The following is a 26,027-nucleotide window of genomic DNA, read 5'->3' as shown; positions in this document are numbered from 1 at the left end:
TTATTGTACTGGGCGGTACACCCCTACGCCGCAGTTTTAAATCTTGCGCCAATAAATCCTCCTCTACAGGAGAAACTCTGAACTTTAAAAACTGGATCAACTCATAAGTTTCTCAGAAGATGTCACTACTGTAAATTTTGTGATTAAGTTGTCAATACTGTGTGGATTTTAACTTGTTTTGTTTTCCATTGATCAAGAAGTGTGGACATTCTTTTATAGATGTCTCTACTAAAAAACTATGATCATGCACCCTGGCGCGAAGTGAAGGAACTTTCTGGAAGAAATTTTGTATTCATAAGTTTTCTCTTTACTAAATTTTGTTCATTGATTTGCGGGTTGGCAATATTAATCTTTTCTTTCCACCAGCTTTGAATTGAGCCAATCCAGAATTTCTGTAATTAATTTTTGACCAACCGTGTCTTTCTTCTCCGATTTTGATGTGTAACTTTTAGCTAGCCAATAAAAGCCTGTGGGTGTGGCTGTTTTATTCATGAAGGTCTCGAATTTTCCCCGAGGGTATAAAAACTGCTGATTTTCTTGCCTCTGGGCCACATCATCAACATCTAACTTAGTGTATGGACGTATAGCGGGAGGCGGGAAGCGCCTCTTTCTTCAGGCAGCAGATCTTCAGTAAGGTAATGGCCGCTTAACATCTTGATTTCTTGCTAGCTCAGCAGTTCAACCCGCGGGGAAGGTCCGAAACCTTTACCATGTAACCTATCTCTTAAACATGTAGAATTCTGTAAAAACATATATCTTTAACTGTAAATCGGGGATAGAGAGTGCTTTACCCTCTTGAGCTCCCCTTCATTTTTGATTTGATGATGATGATGCTTGTTGTTTAAAGGGGCCTAACATTGCAGTCATAGGCCCCTAATGGTACGAAATGAAATGATAAAGTAAAAGTTCAAAATCATCCACTGACCAAAATATAAAAAATATAAAAAATATAAAATATAAAAAATATAAAAAATGTCATGAAGAATGAATGAATGAATGAATGAATGAATGAACATGAATTTAAGACAATCAGTGGATCAGACTCAAAAAACTACCATAGTTTATAGTATTATTGACCAAGGGACCACTTCCAAAGCACAATCCTGAATCGAGGATGCTTGGTGTCTAAATGGGTCCAATATACAGGTCAAAGGCCCCTCAGAATGATACTTATCGTTAGTAATGTAGAACCATGGTATCTGTCCTGTTGCGGTACTAATCAAAAGTAGCAGAGACTTGCGGTATTCCACACACTGTTGTACTACTCAGAGGTTATGAAATTTGACGTATAATACAAACCTATGTTTTTCCCACTTTGCGGCGCCATTTACAGGCAACGCAAACCTATGGTGTTCATCACATAAGAGTACTAACCACAGGGACCTTCCCCTATCCAGTGGTGTTCCTCATATAGTGGGTACTAATCACAGGTAAGGCAGAACCATGGCATCCATCATCCCATGGTTCTGCTCATATGGTGGTACTAATCACAGGTACTGCAAAAGCCGACCGCACGGTGCTCCTAGGTGCTACCAATCATAAACCTATTTCATACCTAATATTGTGGTACTATGCACAAGTAAAAGCGACCCTTGGTGTTCTCCACGTGGTGGTACTAATCACATGTAGTTTCATGGTTTGAATGCAATCATCCCTTGGTCGCCCCTTTTAGTCGCTTCTCACGACAGGCAGGGGATACCGTGGGTGTATTATTTGTCAGCCTCCCCCACCCACAGGGGGGGGTGTGTTTGGTCCGCGAGAGGTATTTTATTTCCCTCAAGTCCGCCGGCAAGCCAGTTAGGACCCCCCTATCCGCCACCTAGGACGTGCCACTTGGGAGTATCACCTCTCCCCCTGCTATGCCTGCGTAGCAGGTTCGTGGCATTTTGGATCTGAGGTGACTACGTTTTCATAACCGTTTTTCTACTCTTCCTTAATGTGTTAAATTTATTCTGTATACGAGTCACCTCCATAGCTTGGGAATAGCCACTGTTTCATCGGCCTAGTGCCTTTTAGGTTTTAAAATGTGTGTTTAGGAGGGCAAGTTCACGCCTCCATTCATTTTGCATTTTGGGCCATTAACTTAACCTGTTATTTTTCTACTAAAGCCCAGTAGGTTGGGTACAAGATACCCCTGTTTCTTTGTAAGTGTGCCTTGAGGGCAGTTAATGGTAAAGTTTGTTGTGGCCTTTGATAGGCTCACAAAATCGAGAGCGGGTCAGCTCTTTTATATGTGGCAAAAGTGCCTCTAGGAGGCCTGGTATGGTTTTTGGAGCAAAGGCTCCTTGAATGAAGGGGTTTTCTGCCCTTTGGACAAGAATGTACCTTGGTAAAATTGAGCTGAGAGCTCAGGAATTGTAAAAATTAGGGTTTTAGGTCCAGATTGTTAAATTGTCTCTAAATCTTGCCTTTCCTGGTCTTGTACCTGACTTGACTTCTTGTTATTTGTTAAAGTTTGAAATTTTATGTGAAAATTGTTAAGTTTTGCTATTTTCGCAAATATAACCTTTAATGTAATTTTAATTCATATCTCGGCCTTGTAGTTAGACCCATTCCAGCCCGCACCTTCTTTCACTTCTGCATTCCACGGGTATCCCCGTTACTTATTATTATTATTATTATTATTATTATTATTATTATTATTATTATTATTATTATTATTATTATTATTATTATTATTATTATTATTATTATTATATCATCATCGCTACTACTGCTGCTGCTGCTGGAGATGTACAACAATTGCCACATGGCAGGTATTTTTAGCAATTGATGGAACAAAACACGGTTAGTTTTGATCAGCAAAGGGAAGTCTGGGGAGTATAGACCTCTGTATGTTTGATACTGCAGGAAAAGGTTTCGAAAACTCCTACAGCCCAGAATACTCTCAGCAGTTCAGTGAGCTGGGGATTTGTCACCTCGTCAGCATGGCTTTCAGAGAGGACATTCGACAGATGATGCAGTATTAGAAGTGGTGAACACTGCCGAAAGAGCATAAATGGGTGGGAGAATGGGAGTGTGCAGAATATTGGGGGCGGTGACTGAAACCGAGTGTGATAATTGTGAGTATTTTACTACAAATGATCGGAATAAAAGTTTCCCACATTGTGGCTTTTTTTTTAAATTTACCTCATTTAAGTTGAGGGCTGGGTTCTTATACTGATCCATATTGATGTAAAAATTCTCTAAAATGTTGAGTAGTGGACCTTCTCTTTCATGTTGTAGAAATTTTAGATCTTGATCTATTGTAGTATAATTGTGATTATAGTCTTTGTGATAATCACTCATCATAGAGAAACTATTATATTTTAAAGCGTTGCGATCTTCTGTATATCTTATGAGGAAGTTCCTACCAGTTTGTCTGATGTAACTTTAACCGCATCCCTGACATTCCAGTTTATATATCCCAGAATTTGTGTATTTATTGTTAGTATTTACGGTGTGGGAGATAAATAATATTCTTTCATTAGTGTTGCTGGTTTTGAAAGCAATTTTCAGGTTCTGTTTTCTTAGGACCTTGGTGTTTATGTGTATATTATTATTGCTAAATGTGAATGTCACATATTTTTCTTACTTTTTGACTCTTTCGTTAATGTAGTCATGGGCTTGTTAGTATGTTTATCGATTAGCTTATTTATATATTTTATGCTGTAATTAAGTGGGTATTTAAGAAAACACAAAATCAGAATTTACAATCACTTCCTGTAGGTAACCATAAAACCTTTTCTCTTACTAAGTTACCAGTAACAATATTTCATACTCTTAACAAATATTGCACAGTTAAATCTGTGTAGCCTGTGATGTTTCATTTACACTGTCTTTATAATCAGAACAACCCTTTTGAGACTTGAATTCCATACTACGAAGCTTGAAACGTTGGTCAAAATTAAATTCCCTCAAAAATCTCGTAAAATTATCAAGATGTCACATCGCACATCTCACATAACCATCAAGTTAAAATTCAAAGGATTTATATTCAACGTTTACATTATAACAGTTGATTCCAGACCTGAGACACGGACATGTTCAAACACCAACAAACAATCCGTCGAACTGATGCTATTTAACAACAAAACGCAGTGGGCAGAATCTGAGATAAGATGAAGATTACCAAGGAAAAAATGACCCAAGCAACTGAAATAGAACAATAATTAAAGCAACATCAATTCAAACTTCACAATACTTCCCTCAGAATTGAATACAACTATTTCCCTAAATTACATAACAAAATCTTACATCATACTTATGGAAATAATAATTTTATTACCCAAAGTGAGTGCACCGCTCTTTGTAAATTAAAATACAGAAATAACAGAGGCAAGATGATGGAGAAAAAAATTAATAAAAATAATAACGAAATATAAATATTAAATTAAAACAACCGAGCATTCTCTATGGCACTTTTCATATGACAATGCCTTTAGATATGGATAATTACACAGGTAATTTCCAGATGAACACAAATAATTTAGAATGCCATGCCAGGCCATGAATTTTGAATGGAAATATTTAACATAGTTAACCAACGAAGCACACGCAAATGATTTCAAACACTTAAAAGATATTAGTTTTTTATTTATGTTATATTCCTGTAGTAAATCAGAACATACACTGTACAATAGAAGTCATCCCAACCTTCTTCTGACTGGAAAATTAATTAAGTATACTCGCGCAGGATGAAGAAATAATTTTGGTGATCAAAAATCAAGTCCTTACCGGAGTACAGAAGATTACTCAGCACAGTCACATTTTAAAATTAACATCAACCATATTACTTCAGCGTACAGGGACACTGTAAAGAGAAGAAAACAGGTCCTTTAGCCCGTATCAAATGACGGCCGTTATAGAGCCTGGCAGCCATTACAGTCCAGGCCAGGAGCAGGCACGACAACTCAGCAACAAGACGGGCGAGTTACTGCTTGGAGGCGAAGTCTCACTCTGGTTAGTAGCACACACACACAGAGCTACGGGCTCTCAGACAAGCCCACAATTTAAATTCATGCTGTTAGATGGCAGACAAGTCCAGTACATGTTCCGTTACTCACAGGTAGTGGATATAAAATATACATGCAGCATTCTGGATGAAAACAGTTTCAAGTCTTTCCATCCCACAACCAATGCGGTGATATAATGCACATTCATTTGCTGTCAGAATATTAATAATGCTACAATACTTAGGGAATCTATTATGTCTCAATAATTGATTTCCAATCTACACCTGCAATTCCTTATTAACTATCTTGCACTTAGATGGAAGCAACATAGTTCTGTTTTGTTGGCATTAGGTGTTAAGTCTCTCCAACTTTAAGTATTGTACCAACTCTTTAATGTTGTCCATTAGAGTCATCTCGGATTTCTTGAATGTTGTATCTCTAGTAGCAAGTGCCCAATCATCGGCATAACCAGTTTTTCTTGAAAGTTTGGCAGGCATATCTTAGATATATAAGCTAAATAAGATTGGACCAAGTTCTGTTCTCTATGGCATGTTTTTACACCCCGATGCCCTTCCTGACACCAACCTCAATTGAGGAGCTAATGAATGAATGAATGAATGAATGAATGAATGAAATTGGATAAGATGGTGGAAGGAATCAGCTGGAGACTCTGAATAGGGACTGTCCCAGCATTTTACTGAAAGTGAAAATGGGAAACCACAGAAAACTATTCTCAGGACAGCCGACTGTGGGGTTTGATCCCACTTGCCTCCATAGTCGTATCGTGGTCACTTCTCTTGGTTTTAATACTACTCTATATCTTCCATTATACAATATATAATTTTGCCACATATAATAGAAAGGAAAATGAAAGAACAATAATATTACTAACCTTTTCAAGAGAAGGCATGAAACTTTTTGCTAAATGGCAGTTCTGTAAAACGACCCAAGTACCATTGCGAACTCCTTCTTCAATCAGTCTTACTGCAATTGGCCCCTGCCCTTGTCCTAGTGATAAGGAGTACAGTCTGCTGGCTCCAAAACCCTGGAAGTACATACGCATATCTCATCACATAGTATGTCTTCAGAGGAAGGTACATGTACAAATATCTCTGGTCAAATACGCACCTGGTCATCAGCAAACTTGAGTAGCAGCGACATGGGATCAGCACCAGGTGTCAGGATAAAGATGAGTGGTATAATACTGTGTGAGTCCTTGTATGCAGACAAGAGGTTGAACGGAGGTGGTATGATGAAGGGCTCCCCTAGTTGTGCTACAAACAAACAAGCAAACATGGCCTCTATCAAGCACAGACAATCAAAAGTCATACATTAATTTTGCCACAGAACATGTCCTAAAGTGTATCTTAATTTTCCATACAAGGAATATTCTAGGGGTGTACCATGAGTTATTCCCAGTCTTGCATTCACAGTGCAATAGCAATGGACAAGCAGTGCCATAACAAACACTGTAATTTACTGCAAGATTTCAGTTATATATATGGATGAGAGAGATCTTTCTCATCAACAAATGCTATGTGCTACATCACTGGGGTCAGAATAGATTAATAATTTAATGAAGTGAAGATGAACAGTAATGGTAACAAGAGGAACCGGATCGAGTTATGCTTAATATCCTAAATTTAAATATCATACATAGCAGACCACTAAAGGACTGATGATTGGTGAAAAGTGTTTTAAAGGGTAAAAACAACAGAATGATCAATTCATGATATATATTTTGGATTTATGCCATGTAGTGAACTATATAAACACACTCAATGCATTTCAAAAGGAACCTTGCCTTTCTTCATCAGGAGAAAATAGAAAAAATGAAACATGATGCATCAAAGGTTGCTAAGGGAAAGCATCTAAGAACTTAAAATGGTGCCCTGTATCGCGGTTGAACTCATCTGGGTGTTCAGGTATACAGGCTACAACCTCAGTGAATTATGGCTTCCTATTATCAGAACCATCAGAAAATGATGCTTTACTGTTGGCATTCGTTGTCCCTAGCATGAGGCTAAAATGGCGTCCCTATTACATCTTAGGGCACCATTTTTCGACCATAAGATGCTGTGGACCATAAGACACAATGGACAAAATTTAAGGGAAAAAATAATTTCCCATTCCTTCATTTCTGACTCTAGAAGAGGCCACTTTTCAGCAAGCCTCCTAAAAGAGTGTTTACTTCCCCCCCAGTTTCAACATGTGATTTTCTTGTTTTTGCCATTCGCATATCATTTTCTCAGTTGCCAGAGATCCAAATTGTCTTTCTCCTGCCCTATTAAAAATACATTTTTTTGCATATTCCACAACTTTTAATTTAAATGCTAGGCCTATGTTGTAAGAAAACCTCTTCCATACAACTGATATTGACAGTAAATGGCCACTACCACAACTTGCCACTACTGGAACTTGCTAATGATTACAAAGTGAAATATTTTCTTTCTAACCTTCCTTCAAGGTTACCTATAACATTGGTTAAGGTTGAAGTTCTTTGTGTTTGGCTGATACAATAAGGAGGCACGGTGGAAAGGGGTTGCAAGCTGTTTTGTTAGGAATTCCCTGTCAACTCGCATTCCTGTTAACCAAATGCAGGTATACCACAGCTGCTGTTTCTTAACTGCAGTAAGAAAAGTGGTCAACTGATGATTCATCAGTGTACTGATGTAGAAAATCACATATACTCAGTCTCTAAATACGATAGACCTTCAGACCATATGATGCAACCATATTTTAGGCAGTATTTTTTGTAACAAAAAGTGCATCTTATGGTCCAAAAAATACGGTAGGCAGGAAATGATACATGATCATCAGTGGTCTTGTTCTCAACTAATATGAGATGGAACATTTCCAACAGATTGAGAATGCATCTAAGATCAGAAATTTAACTGCTTTGGCTGTCACAGCCATCATCCAACTCTACAAGTTGACATAAGTATGTCATCTGAAAATTTGTTTTACGGAAGTTACCGTGGTGGAAGTGTAACCCTAGCAACCATGCAGGCTGTGATGTAAAGTATGGATGGATAGCCAGACAATGTTACCTAGCAACTATGCAGGCTGTGTCTTATGGCTGGCGGTCATCTGAAATTAATAGCTGTAGATGGATGACCAAGACATATTTTATGAACATTTGATTTTCACAAAGGGAAAAGTGATTATTTTTTTTTTTTTTTTTGCCTTGTAGGCCATGGCCCAGAAGGGATTCAGTCACCTGATGTTTTTGTGTTCGTCGTTCTCTAAGGACATGCTCTCTTAGAAGCAGGGGCGGCTTTTCAGGTGAAGTAGGTGAAGTGCCACTTCACCACTTATTTTTACCATAATGAATTATATTTTTCTTATGATATTTGTTGGTTTTATGGAAAGAAAATGTTTTATTGTACGGCATTTGGAGCACCTCATCACCTGATGAGAACCAGGGGAACTCACGAAAGCACCGGCTGTTGGCCACAGTACGGCACGTGAGACTGAGTGAAGACGAGAGATTCCGCAGCTGCCTCTACCTACCAAATGCTCCCTCGTAGCGCTTGGCCTTGGCGGTTGCCATGACAACCGTGACGTCACCCTCGTACTTTCCACATAGCGGAATGTGCTAGTGAAGTTGTCGGAAGAGCGGAATTTTTCGTCTTCCCTGCGTCATCCTGTGTGAAGTACGAGTACTTACGCATCGTGGTTCATTCATAGTATTGTGCTGTGTTATTTAAATATGTATCCTATTTATGACATAGTGTGCATTTTATTATAAACACCCTTTTCACGTTGGAGAAACGAAGATCAGAATGAAGTTCTACGTTTTGATCGCCCTACTGAATCGCTGCAAATTTGTGCTACAAAAGAAGTGAAACATTCCGGTAAATCTTACAATCCTAGTTTCAAACGATCATGGTTTAAGGAATTTCCATGGTTGTGCTCCTCTCCAGCTCTACAGAAGTTGTTTTGTTGGGCCTGCTTGCCTGAGTCTGAGGGAAAAACCAACCCTGGAGGGTAAGCAGATTAAGAAAGAAAGAAAGAAAGAAAGAAAGAAAGAAAGAAGTTCCTAAATCTGTCGCTCGAAACCGAACAGGTAATAGCTCTTCACCATACTTTACAGCCACGAGCCGCCACTGCTTAGAAGGTGCATCCTGTACCACAAACTACAAGCCTGCAAAACTCATAAATAGAGTAAGATTACAGAGTTTCAGTGATTCTTCTAAACAGGAACTCTCTCACAGCAGTTTTAACTCACACCACCAGATCACCTTGAAACTTAGGCTAGTCCACTGCAGCTAAACTTATTTAAATTTCTTAGTACCACGTAAGCACATATGGGAATGTCTGAGATGTGATGATGTGCCACATGAGATTATAGCTCAAGTAAAGCAGCTATAGTTAGAGACAAAGAGCCATGTGCAAATTGAAGGTGGCAGGTCAAGTCATTTTCAAACCGAGAGGACAGTCCAACAAGGAAGTTTTCTCTCACCACTTCTTTCCATTACTATAATGGAGCACTGGATATGAAGGACCAGACAACAAATTAAAGGTCTGGTGCAAGATGGGAGTACCTCCATATTACCTCTTTTTTCTTTTTTTTTCTTCAGGAGAGACATAAAACTGATTAACATATTTCATGTAGCTTGAATAGTTATAAGAGATATATTCCCACAGCACCTACTTTAAGGTAGTAGTGTGTAGCTACAATTTTAAAATTCGGACCGATTAATATTATTTATATTAATATAAATTTAAAATGAGTTACATCCGTCTTGCACCAAAATATTAAGAATATGTTTGAGAATGTCTCTTTTTATTTAAATCACTAGCATGGAAAATAATAAAGTGAATGTAGAATAAATACTTCTGCTCTTCGAATACAAGTATTAAAAAAAAAAAAATGAATCAAAAATAGTCACCATAGTAAGTGGAATGTTCAATATTTAAGCAGTCTGATGTTGGTCTGCATCTCACAATGCTTTGTACAGTTATTAAACCACTTAAATATGAATCTTGTTGTTCTTGATTTGCTATTTATAAGAATGATGTCAAGAAATCACTTTTCTCATCACCTGTAACTATTGATAAGCAGTTTCCCTTGCATTTGCATTTATTTATTATTATTTTTTTTTTTTTTTTTGCTATTGGCTTTACGTCGCACCGACACAGATGGGTATTTTGGCGACGATGGGACACAGGAAAGGGCTAGGACTGGGAAGAGAGCGGCCATGGCGTTAATTAAGGTACAGCCCCAGCATTTGCCTGGTGTGAAAATGGGAAACCATGGAAAACCATCTTCAGGGCTGCCGACAGTGGGGCTCGAACCCACGATCTCCCGAATACTGGATACTGACCGCACTTAAGCGACTGCAGCTATCGAGCTCGGTCATTTGCAGTCTTTTTTAGGCTTTCAGCTTGGTGCAACTCTCCCAATAACACCTGTATATTCTTTTCCATGGTTTCTCATTTACACACCAGGCAAATGCTGGGGCTGCACCTGGTGCCGCGCACTCATTGGACTGCTGTAGCTGTGCCTCATAGCTGGTCGACTGCTGTAGAAGTCGCGTGTCTTTTGGCTGTTTTCCATTTCCCTATGATAGACTGCTGGGGGAAGTTCGGCCTTGGAGGTCTCTCGTGGCTGACTTGGGAGTCTATAGTTACGGCTATGATCACCAGATGACAGGAGTAACCAGTTCAAAGACGAAAGCAATGTGTCCGGTATGCTACTCACTTCATGCCTAGTTGCTCCTCCGTGCTGACGTGCTTGTGTTTCTTGACTTAGCTTTCAATCGCCTTGTAACTGTGAAAGGTGTGATAATGGAAAAAAGATATACTGTAGAGGAAGCTCTTGCCACCATATTGGGTACCGACTTTGAAGATGACAATGGTGATTTATCTGATTCTAGTGACAGAACGACTTCAATCACACCTTCTACTTCAGGCACGTTTTCTACTTCAGTTAACGCTTCGTTGTCTAAGAGGTTGGCCTACTTCGACAACTCAACTGACGATGAAGATAGTGAAGATGAAGACCAAGTGGCTGAACCACCAAGAAGGAAACTAAATAGGAAAAAGAAGAACCTGAAACCGAAGAAATATAATTTTGATGCAGCTAATTCTGGACTGAAAAGTTTAGTGGACAATGCTAGCATGTTAAGTTTCTTTGAGCTGTTTTTTAACACGAGTATCATAACTCTTCTATGCAAGGAGACGAATAGATACTTTTCTCACACCTAGGCCTTCCCTATCCCATCGTCACCATAAGACCTAAAGCAAATAGTAAAAGACTTTTTAAAGAAGGTGGCTGCAGGTGGAGTTCCACATTAAAAATAAAATAAAACACATTTAACCACTTCCTGTTTTCTATTTAAATTGCTAGCTGTATGCAGACGGGAGAGCGGAGCAAGACAAGTATCCTGTACAGCGGCCTTGGTGAGCCACTACCTTCTCGTGTCCAGAGGGTCACACCACCGTACTAGCTACGCCGGAGTGAAAGGGGTTAATTAATGCCACGGCTGCTTCCTTCTGACCCTTAGCCCTTTCCTGTCCCATTGTCGCCATAAGACCTACCTGTGTCGATGTGCCATAAAGCCAATTGTAAAAAGAAAAAAGCATCAAATCTATGCGGTCTGACACCGTGCTTAGCTGGTTCAACTTGGTCAAAAAAATGTCACCATCAGAATGTTGGCTGGCAGGGTAGGGGAGATGGTGGTATACAATTTCTAATCACTTGACTGCATGCCAAAAGCCTGGATTCAGTTCCAAACCCGTCCACAGTGTTTCTATGGAGGGAAGGCATATGACACTGTTGATGGTGATTCATCCATCAGATGGAGATGTTAAGCCTTGAGCAGACCCCTTGGTGCTAATCAACAGGAGTAGGCTATGTGCTGGCACTGGGTTTCACTCTCTCCCTTCCTACTATCATATATCATGTCATTAATTCTATCTCATTAACTCCTCTGTTATGGTTGACATCAGGAAGGGGACCCGGTCGTAAAACCTTGCTGCAAGGATTCATCTCTCTTCATACCTGACCCCATACAGAAATGGGACAAGGGTCAGATATACAATAGTATATGTTAATTATTTTCACATCATGTTTGCAACAAAATAAACTCACAAAAGATAATATTCTATGATTTCCTTATGGGCCACATATTATTTCTAGTCAAGTGTTATGGAGTGAATGCTGTAGTAACAGCTGATTCATAAGGTGTTACAAATTTCAATTAGCTAGACAGGCCAAAAAAGCTTGAGTTATTAAATATAAAACAAATATAACACTGAACCAATTCTAGTACTAAGAGGAATAGGACAAGTACCTTTCACAAAGTTCTGCACTGCTGAAACCATTTTGTCAGGTCTTATGCAACGTAGAACAAGCATCTTCTGGAATTGTGAAAGTGCGTTATCCCAATGGCCAGGCAATGGGAAAATATGAGGCTCCAAGCTGTCAAACATGACTTTCCATTTATCTGTCTTGGCATATACATCATCACGCAAACCCTGGAAAGAGTCAGAAATTGTTCAGAGTGTGGCAAGAAAATACAAATATGCTGAAACACAAAGCTGGGACCATTACAGAACAGTATACTAAGCTTGAGAGTCTCAACTATAAAACAGTTTGTATAGTAATATATAAATCTTGAATATGATAGTCTTTTGGGTTTCTGCACAGACAATCTGCAGAAATTCTCATGTTTCATGAGTGGTGGTCATTTGATGTTTACCCAACAAAATTCATTAAAACTTAGCCATAGACTGCCAAGAGAGATTCAGTTTACTCCACCTACAGTAAAATGGAAAATCAAAATTGATGAGCAAACAGCCAGATGGCATAAAATTAAAAAACTGCCTGCACACTGTAGCTGAGGCCATCCGATTATTACTATATTACAGTACTATGAGTAGTGGTATATTTCTTTTTTTTTATAATTTGCTTTTTGTTTCACCCACACAGGTAGGTCTTATGGCAACGATGGGCTAGGAGTGGCAATCGTGGCCTTAATTAGAGCACAGCTGCAGTATTTGCTAGTGTGAAAATGGGAACCTTAATAAAGGCCATGGTCCCTTCCCTCCCATTCCTAGCCCATCATCACCATAAAAACTATCCATGTCGGTGTGACGTAAAGCAAACTTAAAAAAAATACAAATAAAAATGATGAAGTGAAGAAATCATGACAGAAAATGCCATATAGTTGGATTAAATTTCACTTCTGTGAAAAGTATCAAGCTTCATCATTCAGTTGCCACTATATACAGAGTAACAGTTTATGATACCATATTGCACAGAAGTTATTATGACAGTGAGCCAGGCAGAGAGAATAAGATACCAATACAAAATAACACGGACTTGAGATGAATAAGATTCCCACGTAAAATTCGCATGTAAAATAACAACGAAAACAATAGAAGATAGGAAAAGAAAGAGAAAGAAGATGATGATTATGATGATCCTTGTTGTTTAAAGGGGCCTAACATTTAGGTGATCGGCCCCTGATGGTACGAGTTGAAACAAAATGAAATAATAGATTAAAATTTACCCACTGACTAGGATTTCAAAAAATGATAATGATGAAATTGATTATGAATTTAAAATAATCGGTGGATCTAATTTGCAATGCCATTCTTCTATGGAATTATTAAAAACAGAGTAAAATGTAATCAAACTGAATAAGGCACTGATTTAAAAGTAAAACTGTTTATTTTATTCAACTTAAAACTTTCGTTTATTATATGGCAGTGCTGGGAGTGTCCAAAGAATGTTCGGCTCACCTTCTGCAGGTCTTTCTAATTGATGTCCATGAACGACCTGCATGTATGGATGTGGGATGATTATGATAATGAGATGGGGACAGGGTGAAACCCAGTGTTGGCACATAGCCTACTTCTTCAAATAACACCAAAGGGTATGATCAAAGCTTTATGTCTCCATCCAACGGACGAATCACCGTTAACAGCGTCATATGCCATCACTCCATGTGAACACTGCGGAGAGGTTTGGAATTGAATCCAAGCTTTTGGCATACAATGCAGTGTTCAGAAATTATATGCCACCACCTTTCCTTTCCTACCTCGCTGCCAGCATTTTTTTTTTTTTTTTTGCTAGTTGCTTTACATCACACCGACACAGATAGGTCTTATGACGACGATGGGACAGGAAAGGCCTAGGAATGGGAAGGAGGTGGCTGTGGCCTTAAGTAACGTACAGCCCCAGCATTTGCCTGGTTTGAAAATGGGAAACCACAGAAAACCATCTCCAGGGCTGTCGACAGTGGGCTTTCGAACCCACTATTTCCTGGATGCAAGCTTACAGCTGCGCGCTCCTAACAGCATGGCCAACTCACCACCATTATCATAAACTTGCGGTACTCAAACCAGCTAACCACATGGTCATATCATTTTGCCTTAATGATCACGGACAAACTTGAAAGCTAAAAATATATTAAAAGATACACAAAGATTTTACACATGCTACAAAGGAAAGCCATCAAAACCCTGAGGCACACAAAAAATTTCAACTGTAAGGAGGAATCAGAACAGCTCAACAAAGCATGGTTTCCAGTCTTGAAAACCTTAAATTGTGGAGGACACTGCAGCAACAGATGATCAGTTGGCTGCCTCCAACAAGGCAGGTCGGGCAATGCCGAGCTCCACACTGCTTTAATCGATGGACAAAGAACAGGCAATCAGTGACCCCCGATCCCCAGCATGGTGGACCAATAGGCGAGCCGCGCACTATACAAAGGGCAATAGGAAAGTTTTGCAATGTGAGTGAACGCTTTAGACTTTTTCAAAATAATTTCCACTACACTCAGTACACTTCTCCATACGTCAAAACCAGTCACTGAATCAACTCTGCCACTTTTCTTCGGTTACATTTTCACACTCTTGATCCCACGCTGCCAGAAGCTCCTCGTCGGATGCAAAACACCACTCTTTCAGCTTCATCTTCACTTCTGGGAAGAGTGCGAAGTCACATGGGGCAAGATCAGGACTGTATGGAGGGTGATCAAGCACAGTCAACCCTGATCTGGCAAAAAAAATCCCTTGTTACATTAGCACGATGTGATGGAGCATTCAATTGCAATTCTAACATCCAGCAACTTTACCAGCCTTAAAAAAGGGAAAGGAACCACCACAGTCTTACGGTATTTGATGGGAGAAAACTCCAGAAGTTAGGCCAGAACTGAATCGCACATATATTCCATAATTTAACACGTATCAAGCTTATTGATCCATTTCACAATTATAGGAAAGTGCTGTTATTTACAAATGGAACCTATAAAGACCAACATTCGACATATATAAAAAAAGGCAAATTATGGAAATATAACGCAAGAATCAAGGCCAACATGTTTCAGTGTCACTAAACACACTGACTATATTACTAGACATTCAAGTGTTTAAAATTTCTGTAGTAAATGATAAGCATTCAATTTATTAGACATTTATGTTTTATATAACACATAATCAACATAATATGAAACTTGTAATTTTATGCAAGAAGGAAATGACATTTAATCTTTAGATTTAAAAGCCAACCATACACGGCATTTTTAAATACTATCAATATCTGATGTTATATAAGACAAATTGTTATAATATTTTACCACATAACAACGCAAGATCCAAAGCAATAAGTATTTTAGACTTTAAAGTACAATGATTAGACTTTAAAATATATTATGTAAAATATTTTATAGAGGTCAACACGCATTTATATTTTGCCTAAAATAATATCACTCCAGCAATAAGGTATAAAGATGTAACATGATATTTTATTATAATTATCACGCAAGCTTTATTTATCAAATTTTACTGATAGTCTATTCACGATTGTACATAAGTATAAAAGGGATTCGATTCAACAGAATAAGCAACAATACCTAAGATAGATGCTTAATCAACCTAAGGATGCATTCTGTCAGCCCAAGGGCATGTATATAATAGACAAAGTTTTGTAATTTTAATTTTTAATTTTAACACAACGCTTAGAAATTTGTAAGTTTTTAAGATAAGTTTTTACTGAGAATTATGAAACAATATATCATAGGGTCTTTCAGAGGTGTAGGATGGAAGTGCAAATGTGATTCTGATATAGCTGAGGATGACCTATGAAGGGTCGAAACCGGTCCTAGATTGTAATACTTTGCAAGAAAATAAATGTATTGACTAGGTGGAATTTTTCTTTCCTTTTAAGAAGATTGGTAAATGTCAATACGGAAAATGAAATTCATAAATCAAGACCATAGCATACCACAGTCTACACTGTATATTAAGGTGGAATTATGACACCACTCGATTCCACTGCAAGCTTTGTAGCCATCAAAGTAATTGGGAACCCTTGAAGATGCTGAATGCAGTCTTTGGTGAAATGTTGGGCTCATCATCTGCTTCCACTGTGACAGTCAAATGACATAGGAAAAAAATACACAACATAAGAAACTCTCAAAATACTGCTACCTCTTCTAGTAATAAATGATGGCAAAATATGAAATCCACCAGGAAGGGGGGATAAATATGGCATAAACTAAGCCAGTGCAAATTTCTGTCTTAGTAATGGCTATGACTCTCACTGTATGTCCCCATCACTACAAAGTTAAGATATAATTATTGTAAAATATCTAAGCAGCAGAACACAGTAATACATAGATATAGAGATCAATCCTAGTGAGCTCAGATTGAATAGCCCACCAAGATCATATTGGGTACCATAATATCAATGGAATGACAATGACGACCTCAAGTTTGTATGTGATATAAGACAGTTTGGTGCCCTTTTTTGCTGGGTCATCATCTGCTTCTTTCCCAGTAATTCCAGTGTGTGAATGGAGCACTGAGATGTAATATCTAAATTTTTATGAATATACTTTAGAGTTTTACTTGTGCTTTGTTTATGATGATAAAAAGTGGATTGCCATTCTAGAATCTGTCCATCCTTTGGAAGTCATGAGTGTGGCTTAAAAGTAAACCTACATATATATCACCCCTCTGGTTTTAATGAAATCGATGATGATGAGGATAATTTAAAGGGGCCTAACATCTAGAACCCTGATAGTATGGGATAACATGAAATAAAGTGATAGATTAAAATTTAAAACTTACCCAGAGACCAGAATTTTTTTGAAATGATAATGAGAAAAATGATTAATCAGTGGATCTAATTCACAATGCCTTATTTTCCTATAAAATGATTTTAAAATGGAGTAAAATGTAACAAAATTAAATAAGGCATGACTCAGAAGTAAAATCAGAAATACACAAAGATAGTCAACAGAATAAAAGCATAGTTAACAATTTAAAAATGTAAAACAAGTACAAATGAACACTTTAAAACACAAACAGTCCACCATCTCTCATAGAACAGAAGACCAGGTCAACTGACTGAGTGTGATTGTACTCGGAACTTTTAGACTACAGTGCTGATCAGCCAGGTCCACACACTCTATAAGGATTGTACCATGGTAAGATGACTGTCGCAAGTACACACCAGAGGAGTCTTCTCTCTTCAGTAAGTAGGAGTGGATTGTTAGACCATGGCCAATCCGAAGATGATGTAATACCACTGCTTCTCTCCAAGAGACCCAAAGGGAAGTCTTCAATAGCTTTGTAGTTCATTTAATCACTCTCAGCTTGTAGGAAAGACGAGTGGCCTGCGATTCCTGCTTCCAATGGAACAATTGCCAAATATCTCACATGTGAACAAATATCACTGGCTGTAACCTTGCAAGGCAACAGGGAGCAAAGTGACAGCCACCTTGGCAGCCTTATCAGCTAAATCATTTCCCGTTATACCCATGTGGCTTAGAAGCCACACAGGCGTGATTCTGGTGCTAATCTTCCAACACCCAGCCAGAAAGTCCTGGAACCGCTGTACCAGAGGGTGTCATGGGAAACATATATATCAATGGACTGTAATAAGCTCAAGGAGTCCGTACACTACCAGAAGTGCCAGCATCCATTCGACAGCGTGTACCACAGAGCTTCAAGGATAGCATAGAACACTGCTGTGTACACACGACAGGCTTCGGGTAGAGGAAAGAGAAACCTCTTATTATCAACAATGAATGGGCAACCTACTTTTGCTTCTGCCCTCATACTATCTGTGTAAATAACTACTGAATCACGATACTGGCTAACAATAGACATGAAAAGCCTCCAATAAATGGAGGGGTACGTGCTAATTTTTGGGCCGGTGTGCAGATCAGGATGATTTCTGGTCATCGAATTAGACACGGAGGTACCCAACTTGGTTGTCTAACAAGATAAAGAAATGAAGGTAAATCAAACAATCTGTGTTTGTTATCCAAGCATATACCAACTGGCTGCATTGCTTCTGGATAAGCAACATACAGCCAACAGATTTCATTGTGGAACATGCAGGGACAGCTTGGGTGAAGTGGCCTCTGATGCAAATTCGCAGCATAGGACAACAGCATTTGCTAGCATACCAGGTGTACAGGTGGCACACCAGATTCAGTGAGCAGGATGGTTACAGGACTTGTATAAAAAGCTGCTGTTGCCAGCCTAACTCTGTTGTGTTGGATGCTATTCAGTTTTACAATAACACTTTTCCTTGTTCATCCACATGCTGCAACTTTAACCCCTTTACTGTCTTACTCAGACTGCCTTGCTTTCTCCACAGTGTTCTAAAATCTCATGTACATACACAAGAAAAACAGGCATAGATAGAAAATGAATTTTCTTAAAAATTACAAGTGTAATTTGAAAAAATGTATTTGAAGAAGTAGAGCTACATAAAATTGTTGGGAATATCTATTTTCAAACCTACTTGCGCAGTAAATTGTAGTTTATCAGGGATAGAAACAGAATCTATAAATTTGGGGTTATTCACGGTAGTACGAAGTACCGTCACGACCACCTGTTGCCGGTAAAACAATATCTAGAATACCACTGTTGTCTCCATCATGATTTATATTTTCATCATCATTAAGTTTCCTTGAAATCTCCCTGTTACTAAATAAATCAATGTCACAATACAGTTATCTTTCAATATTATCATTAACCAAAGAACATGAAATACAACGTGATGAGGAAGCCACAGTGTAAACAAACAGCGGCTAGCATCATTATTTCGCTTCTAGTTAGGTCATGCATGGAGAATAAATACTTAAAGTACCACTACTGCAAAGAGAATATCTTCCTGATTCCAATGATGTGCAGCATTTGCATTCATTTTCAGCTACAGTCAAAGCAATTAAAGCAAAGTTGCACAGGCCCAAGTACATATTCAGGCTGACAATCTGCAGTGGTAATTGGGAGCCCAAGTACGTACTTGGCAAACAGCGAAAGAGTTAATAAACTTTTGTACATCAATAGAGCTATGAAAAGCCATCACTGTATATTTTGTTGTTTTATCGGTAAAACAATGTTAAGGGTGGAAATTACCCCTTGTATGCATGTGGTTTTTGTGAAGCATTGATGGGATATTTTAAAAGGTAACACATTTGTTGGCGTTTTCTTACGACAACTGAAGCCCAATAAGAGACCAAAAGGACTAATTTCAAAATACATGATCAAATATGGCAATCAAATAATATCATCATCATTATTTCCCATTATACAGCTGTAGCCAGATAGGGACAAATATGGTTCCTCTCCACTTTCTTCATTGTTTGCCACCATGAGGAGTTATTTTGCGCACCTCAAGGAAAAGTTTAATGAGATTAGTGTCAAGTAAGACTAGATTAGGATTTAATTTGTCGTTTATAAAGATTTAAGGGAAAGATCATCTCGTTATTTTTCCACAAAGGCAAGCGATTTGTAAATTAATTTTCAATTAACTCACACGTGGATAAGAAATCTTTCAATACATTTATGTTTAAATTCCCTAAAATAATCAATTGGTTAATTAATAAGATAAAAATTACGCTATCTTCCAACGGAGTCCCAGAGAAATCAAAGAAAAACAGCTACGCCACATTTATGTATAACAGCCCGGCTATCCATCAGATCACCAATGTTTTAAAAAAACACAACGTCAACATAGCCTTCAGGACAGTAAATAATAACCAGAACATATTCCTCAGCCACAATAGGGTCAATAATAATAACAATGTTTACCCAGGATCTGGTGTTTATAGGTTAAAATGTACACAATGTGGGTTCACGTATTTTGGTCAAACAGGGAGGAGCTTTTACACAAGGTATCTGGAACATTACAATGCTTCCAAGCATAACAAGTATTCGGCCATGAGCCACCATATGGGTGAAACAGGCCATAAATTCACCTCAATAGAGAAAGATTTGATGATCGTTAGATGCCTAGGAAAGGGAAAGTTATTGAGCGAGACGGAAAACTTGTTCATTTATTTGGAGCAAACTTATAATAAAAAGAATAATCTTAACGACATCATTGACAACAAAAATCCATTATATGAGGCAACTCTGAGGTTAATCCAGGCCGTAAATCAGAATAAAGTCCCCAGTATGTTTAAATCACAGCACGCATGCGCTCCAATTGCCACGCCTAAGGCTAGGAACGCCCAATCCAATTCGAGTAATGCCTCTCTAGCAACAACACAGACGCACAAATTGAAACTCGCTTCCCCTTCCCCTCTAGACTCCACCCCCACGTTACCGCATCAATACTTCACTAGAAGTAATAAGGTTAGTCGTTCAGACAAAACCGGAACAAGTGGTTCTAGCCAATATTTGACAGGACAAGTAAGTTCGTCAACTTTTATGGGGTAAAAACTTTCACTTTACAATTATTGGGCTCTACAATCATCATTCTAAATTCCTTATTCTCTTATTCAGTTACAGACAACTCATAATTCCTCCCAAGGTTGAACAATGCATCAACAGGAATGTTAATCGACAAGAATGGCACAATATTCCAAAACTGTTTATCAGATCAGCACTAGTGAATGATATCAACAATATGTTTTCAACATATATCTTTTAACCTATAAAATATTACTGTCCAACCATGCTTCTTTCTAAAGGAATATTCAAACCCTACATGATCGGCTTTATACCACGGTTCCAGTTTTGTAACAATATACTTACAACATAGGTGACCATAACCCCCTTTGAACAAACCAACTGTAAAACCTTCAACCTAATGATCATCCATACAGTTGGAGAAACCCCAGTTCACGCTGTGATCAATCTCTAGTCAATATGAACATATTTACATAAACTTTCATCCATACAGTAGCAGAAATCCAATTTACACTTTGGACATATTCTAGTCATTGTAAAATAAAATAATTTAGTTCCTTCCTTGTTCATAAATTCTGGCTTTTGATTAATGTAAATATCACCTAAAAGACAACTTTTGCAAAAACAAAAAAAACAAAAAAATTAGCTTAAGACCATTGTATTTAGTACTACGATCCAATGTTTAATAGATTTAAGACTTGACCTTAAGATTAGTATTAGGCTGAAGATGTCCAAAATTAGGGCAAAACATGTTCCTAACTAGTGTTTATAATTCATGTAGGATTTAAACACTACAAAATATAATTGTATTGAATAGGTGGACACAGTAATTTTATTCTTAAAAGAATTTTACTTATTCCCTCAAGCCAGTTAGGACCCCCTATCCGCCAGCTGGGACGCGCACGTGGGAGTATCACCTCTCCCCCTGCTATGCTCGCGTAGTAGGTTTGTGGTTCATCGACTGGAAACCATTAGTTTTGTTTTGTTTGTGTTGATTGTGAGACCCATTCCTTCCACAATTGTATTACTGTAAGCTTAACTAATTATAGGTGTAGGCTTTCAATACTACTGGCAAAAATTATTTTGTCATATGCATATCTGAGCATGGGTATTATTTCTAAAATGGCGTGAAATAGTGAGAATCTGTTCACCAAATTCTTACACTTATTAGATTCTTTATACATCGTGTCAGTTACAGGAAGTTAGTTCACACTAATGCGGTAAAACATTTCCATGAAACTACAAAATAACCCATCAATCATCATACAGTCATCACTGATCTGCATTTAGGGCAGTCACCCAGGTGGCAGACTGCCCGCCTGGTGGCTGTGATCGTTAAGGCACTGAAGTCTAAACGGTCTGAAACCAAGGTTAGCCAGTTTGAGTCCCGTTGGTTGAAAAAGTTTTCAGCACCAGAATGTTGGCCGGCAGGGTAGGAGAGGTGGTGGTATACAATTTCCAATCACTAGATTGCGTGCCAAAAGCCTGGATTAAATTCCAAACCTCCCCGCAGTGCTCAAATGGAGTGAAGGCATATGACGCTGTTGATGGTGATTCGTCCGTCGGATAGGGACATTAAGCCTTGAGCAAACCCCTTGGTGCTATTCGACAGGAGTAGGCCATGTGCCGGCACTGGTTTCACCCTCTCCCTACTATCATATATCAAGTCATTCATTTCATCTCATTAACTCCTCTGATGAGGTTGACTTCAGGAAGGGCATCCAATCATAAAAACCCGCCACAACAGATTCATCTTACCTCATACCCGACCTTGTAGAGAAACGGGACATGGGTTGGACAAACAACAAACCCAGGTGGCAGATTCCCTAAGTGTTGTTTACTTAGTCTTTTCTTAAATAATTTCAAAGAATTTGGAAATTTATTGAATATCTCCCTTGGTAAATTATTCCACTCCCTAACTTCTCTTGCTGATGATGATGGTGATGCTTCTTGTTTAAAGGGGCCTAACATTGAGGTCATCAACCCCTAATGGTACGAAATGAAATGACAACACAAAATTCAAAATCATCCACTGACCAAAAGAAAAAAAATCCTCATAAAGAAGGAATGGATGGACATGAAGAAAGAAACATCAACAAAAAACGAGGAAACAAAAAAATTAGTCGATTCAACTAAAAAAAAAATTATATATAATTTATTACTGACCAAGGGACCAATCATAAAGCAGAATCCTGAATCGAGGATGCTTGATGTCTAAAGGGCTGCAAAATCCACGTCTAAGGCCCCACAGAATAGTGCATGTCGCGAGTAAAGTAGAACCATGCTATTTGTCATGTTGGGGTACTAATCAAAAGTAGCAAAGACTCACGGTGTTCCACACAAGATGGTACTAATCACAAGTATTGTACTTCGTACAGGCAACGCAGACCTATGGTGTTTCTCACACAATTTCGCCACTCATAGCCAATGCAAACCTATTAGTTTCCTCACCTAGGTGTACTAGGCAAGGGTGCTGGTCCCACGGGCCCCATGGTGTTCCTCACATAGTGGATACTAATCACAGGCAACACAGACCCACGGTGTCGCTCATAAAGTGGTACAACTCACAGGCAACGCCCAGACCCGTGGTGTTTCTCACAATGGTACTAATCACGGGTACGATGATGATGATGATAATGATGATGCTTGTTGTTTTAAGGGGCCTAACAGCGAAGGTCATCGGCCCCTAATGGAACGAGATGGACGACATGATGCATGATATTTAAAATTTTAAAATGAATCCACTGACAAGAGTTAAAAAATATGGTGATGAGAAAATGAGTATGAGATTAAAACAGCAGTGAATCTAATTCGCAATGCCTTATTTTCTAATAAAATAACAGAGAATACAGGGAGAAAAGGAATAAGACATTGCCAGGTAGTGCAGATATATAATTTACATTAGATGTTAAAATAACACATTAAAATACGCAACACAAACGAAAAAGAAGTCAATGGGATAAAAGCACAATTCAAACAAATACACGAGGACAAAGGACATCACTAGACACGATAAAACAGACCACTATCCCTCATAAAGCGTTGACGAGGTCTGCTGACTGCTCGTCATCTCGCAAGATAAGGGAGACGGTACCCGGAAGGTTAAGACCAGGTCCATACACTCCGTAAAGAGGTGTACCACGGTAAGATGGTCGCCGCAGGTACATATCGGAGGGGGTTCTCCTTTCAAAAGATGTGAGTGAGTCAGGATACCGTGGCTGATCCAAAGACGACATAATACCACGGCTTCCCTCCGCGAGGCCCGAAGGGAAGTCCTCCATACCTTCGTTGTTCCTTTTATCGCTCTCAGCTTGTTGGGAAGTGGAATGGCATGCCACTCCATCTCCCAATAGGACATGACCAGATGTCTCAGCTGAGAGCGAATATCACTTGCTGGAACCTTGAAAGGCAACGGGGGCAGTGTAACTGCCTCCTTGGCTGCCTGATCTGCTAACTCATTTCCCTCTATGCCCATGTGGCTTGGGAGCCACAGAAATGTGATTCTGGTGCCGGCATCCGAACACCCGGCCAGCAGGTCCTGGATCCGCTGCACCAGAGGGTGCCGAGGGAAACAGGTATCAATAGACTGGAGCGAACTCAAGGAGTCGGTACACAGAAGAAAGTGTCGGCGCTCATTGTACAGTGCGTACCGCAGAGCTCTACAGATAGCATAGAGCTCTGCTGTGTACACACTACAGGTTTCCAGGAGAGCAAAAGGAAACCTATCATTATCAACAACAAACGCACAGCCCACTTTCGTATCTATCCTTGAACCGTCCGTGTAGACGACGACTGAACCTGGATAGCGGCCAACAACGGACAGGAAGAGCCTCCGATAAATCGAAGGGTCCATATTCTCCTTCGGGCCAGTGTGTAGGTCCAGGATTATTTCAGGTCGGCATACTACCCACGGAGGTACCCCACTTGGTTGTCTGACAAGGCAAGGAACCGAAGGTACGTTAAACAACCTGTAGCAGCTCTCCAAGCGTATGCCAATCGGCTGCGTTGCCCGAGGTCAAGCAGCGTATAGAAAACGGTTGCCATTGTTGAATACGCAAGGATAGCTGGGATGAAGTGGCATCTGTCGCAAATTAGCAGCATACAAAAGAAGCATTTGCTGGCGCTGCAGGTGTAAAGGCGGCACACCAGACTCAGCGAGCAGGCCAGCTATGGGGCTTGCACGAAAAGCTCCCGTCGCCAACCTAACCCCGCTGTGGTGGATGCTGTTGAGCTTCGCAAGAACGCTTGGTCTTGCTGAGCCATATGCTACACTGCCATTGTCTAGTCAAGATAAATTATGTGCCCTATAGAATCGTAGGAGCACCGTGCGGTCAGCCCCCCAAGAAGTGATGCTAAGAAACTTCAGGATATTAAGCTTCCTAGTGCATTGCACTTTTAACTGCCGCACGTGTGGCTCCCACGATAATTTGCTGTCAAAAAGGAGCCCAAGAAATCGGTAAGTGTCAACAACTGGAAGAACGACATTGCCTAAATAAAGCTCAGGATGGGGGTGAAGAGTACGTTGACGACAAAAGTGGACAACAGAGGTCTTTGCGGCAGAAAACCGAAAGCCATGTTCTGATGATGATGATGATGATGATGATTGTTGTTTTAAGGGGCCTAACATCTCAGGTCATCGGCCCCTAATGGTACGAAATGAAAGAACAAAAATTGCAAAGGCATCCACTGACCAAAATAAAAATAAAATATGGCATGAAGAATGAATGGATGGACAGGAACTCAACAAAACACAAAACAAACAAACAAAAACCAGTGGATCGGACTCAATACAGATCGAAAATAACATTATTGCTGACCAAGGAACCAATTATAAAGCACAATGATGCTTGGTGTCTAAAGGGGGTGCAAAATCCACGTCTAAGGCCCCACAGAATGGTACATGTCGCAAGTAAAACAGAACCATGGTATGTGTCATGTTGGGGTATTAATCAGAAGTAGCGAAGACTCACGGTTTTCCACAAAAGATGGTACTACTCACAAGTATTGCAATACGTACAAGCAACGCAGACGTATGGTGTGTCTCACACAAGACCCAACTCCAAGTCAACGCAAACTGAGAAGGTTCCCCACCTAGGTGTACTAAACATGGGCGCCGGTATTCCCGTGGTGTTCCTCACATAGTGGGTACTAATCACAGGCAATGCAGACCCACGGTGCTGCTCATATAGTTGTACAACTCACAGGCTACGCCCAGACCCGCGGTGTTGCACACATGGGTACGACGCACGGGTACTGTAATCCACCAGGCCAGGCTCTTACTGCTACTAATCACAAACCTATTTCGTACCGAATTTAATGGTAGTACTCGCAAGTACAGGCAACCTATGGTGTTCCCCGCGTGATGGTACGATTCAAAATTAGTTTCGTGGTTCTAATTCACAGCCCTTGGCCGCCTCTTACGAC

The 26,027-nt window shown here is 39.4% G+C and overlaps 1 protein-coding gene across 1 annotated transcript in view; it reads right to left on the bottom strand.

The window, feature by feature from the left end:
* Dhc36C (Dynein heavy chain at 36C) overlaps nt 1-26,027 on the bottom strand; it is a 911,918-nt gene that overhangs the window by 87,666 nt on the left and 798,225 nt on the right. Inside the window, exons 45-47 of the mRNA XM_068227203.1 lie at nt 12,236-12,419; nt 6,063-6,208; nt 5,827-5,979 (exon numbers count right to left, since the gene is read on the bottom strand). Coding sequence (XP_068083304.1) covers nt 5,827-5,979; nt 6,063-6,208; nt 12,236-12,419 — 483 coding nt within the window. The remainder of the gene's footprint in view (nt 1-5,826; nt 5,980-6,062; nt 6,209-12,235; nt 12,420-26,027) is intronic.

This window comes from Anabrus simplex, chromosome 4 (genome assembly GCF_040414725.1).
Source record: "Anabrus simplex isolate iqAnaSimp1 chromosome 4, ASM4041472v1, whole genome shotgun sequence".
Classification (NCBI taxonomy): Eukaryota; Metazoa; Arthropoda; class Insecta; order Orthoptera; family Tettigoniidae; genus Anabrus; species Anabrus simplex.
The sequence above is the reverse complement of the archived record's forward strand: the minus strand, read 5'-3'. Positions and strand labels throughout refer to the sequence as shown.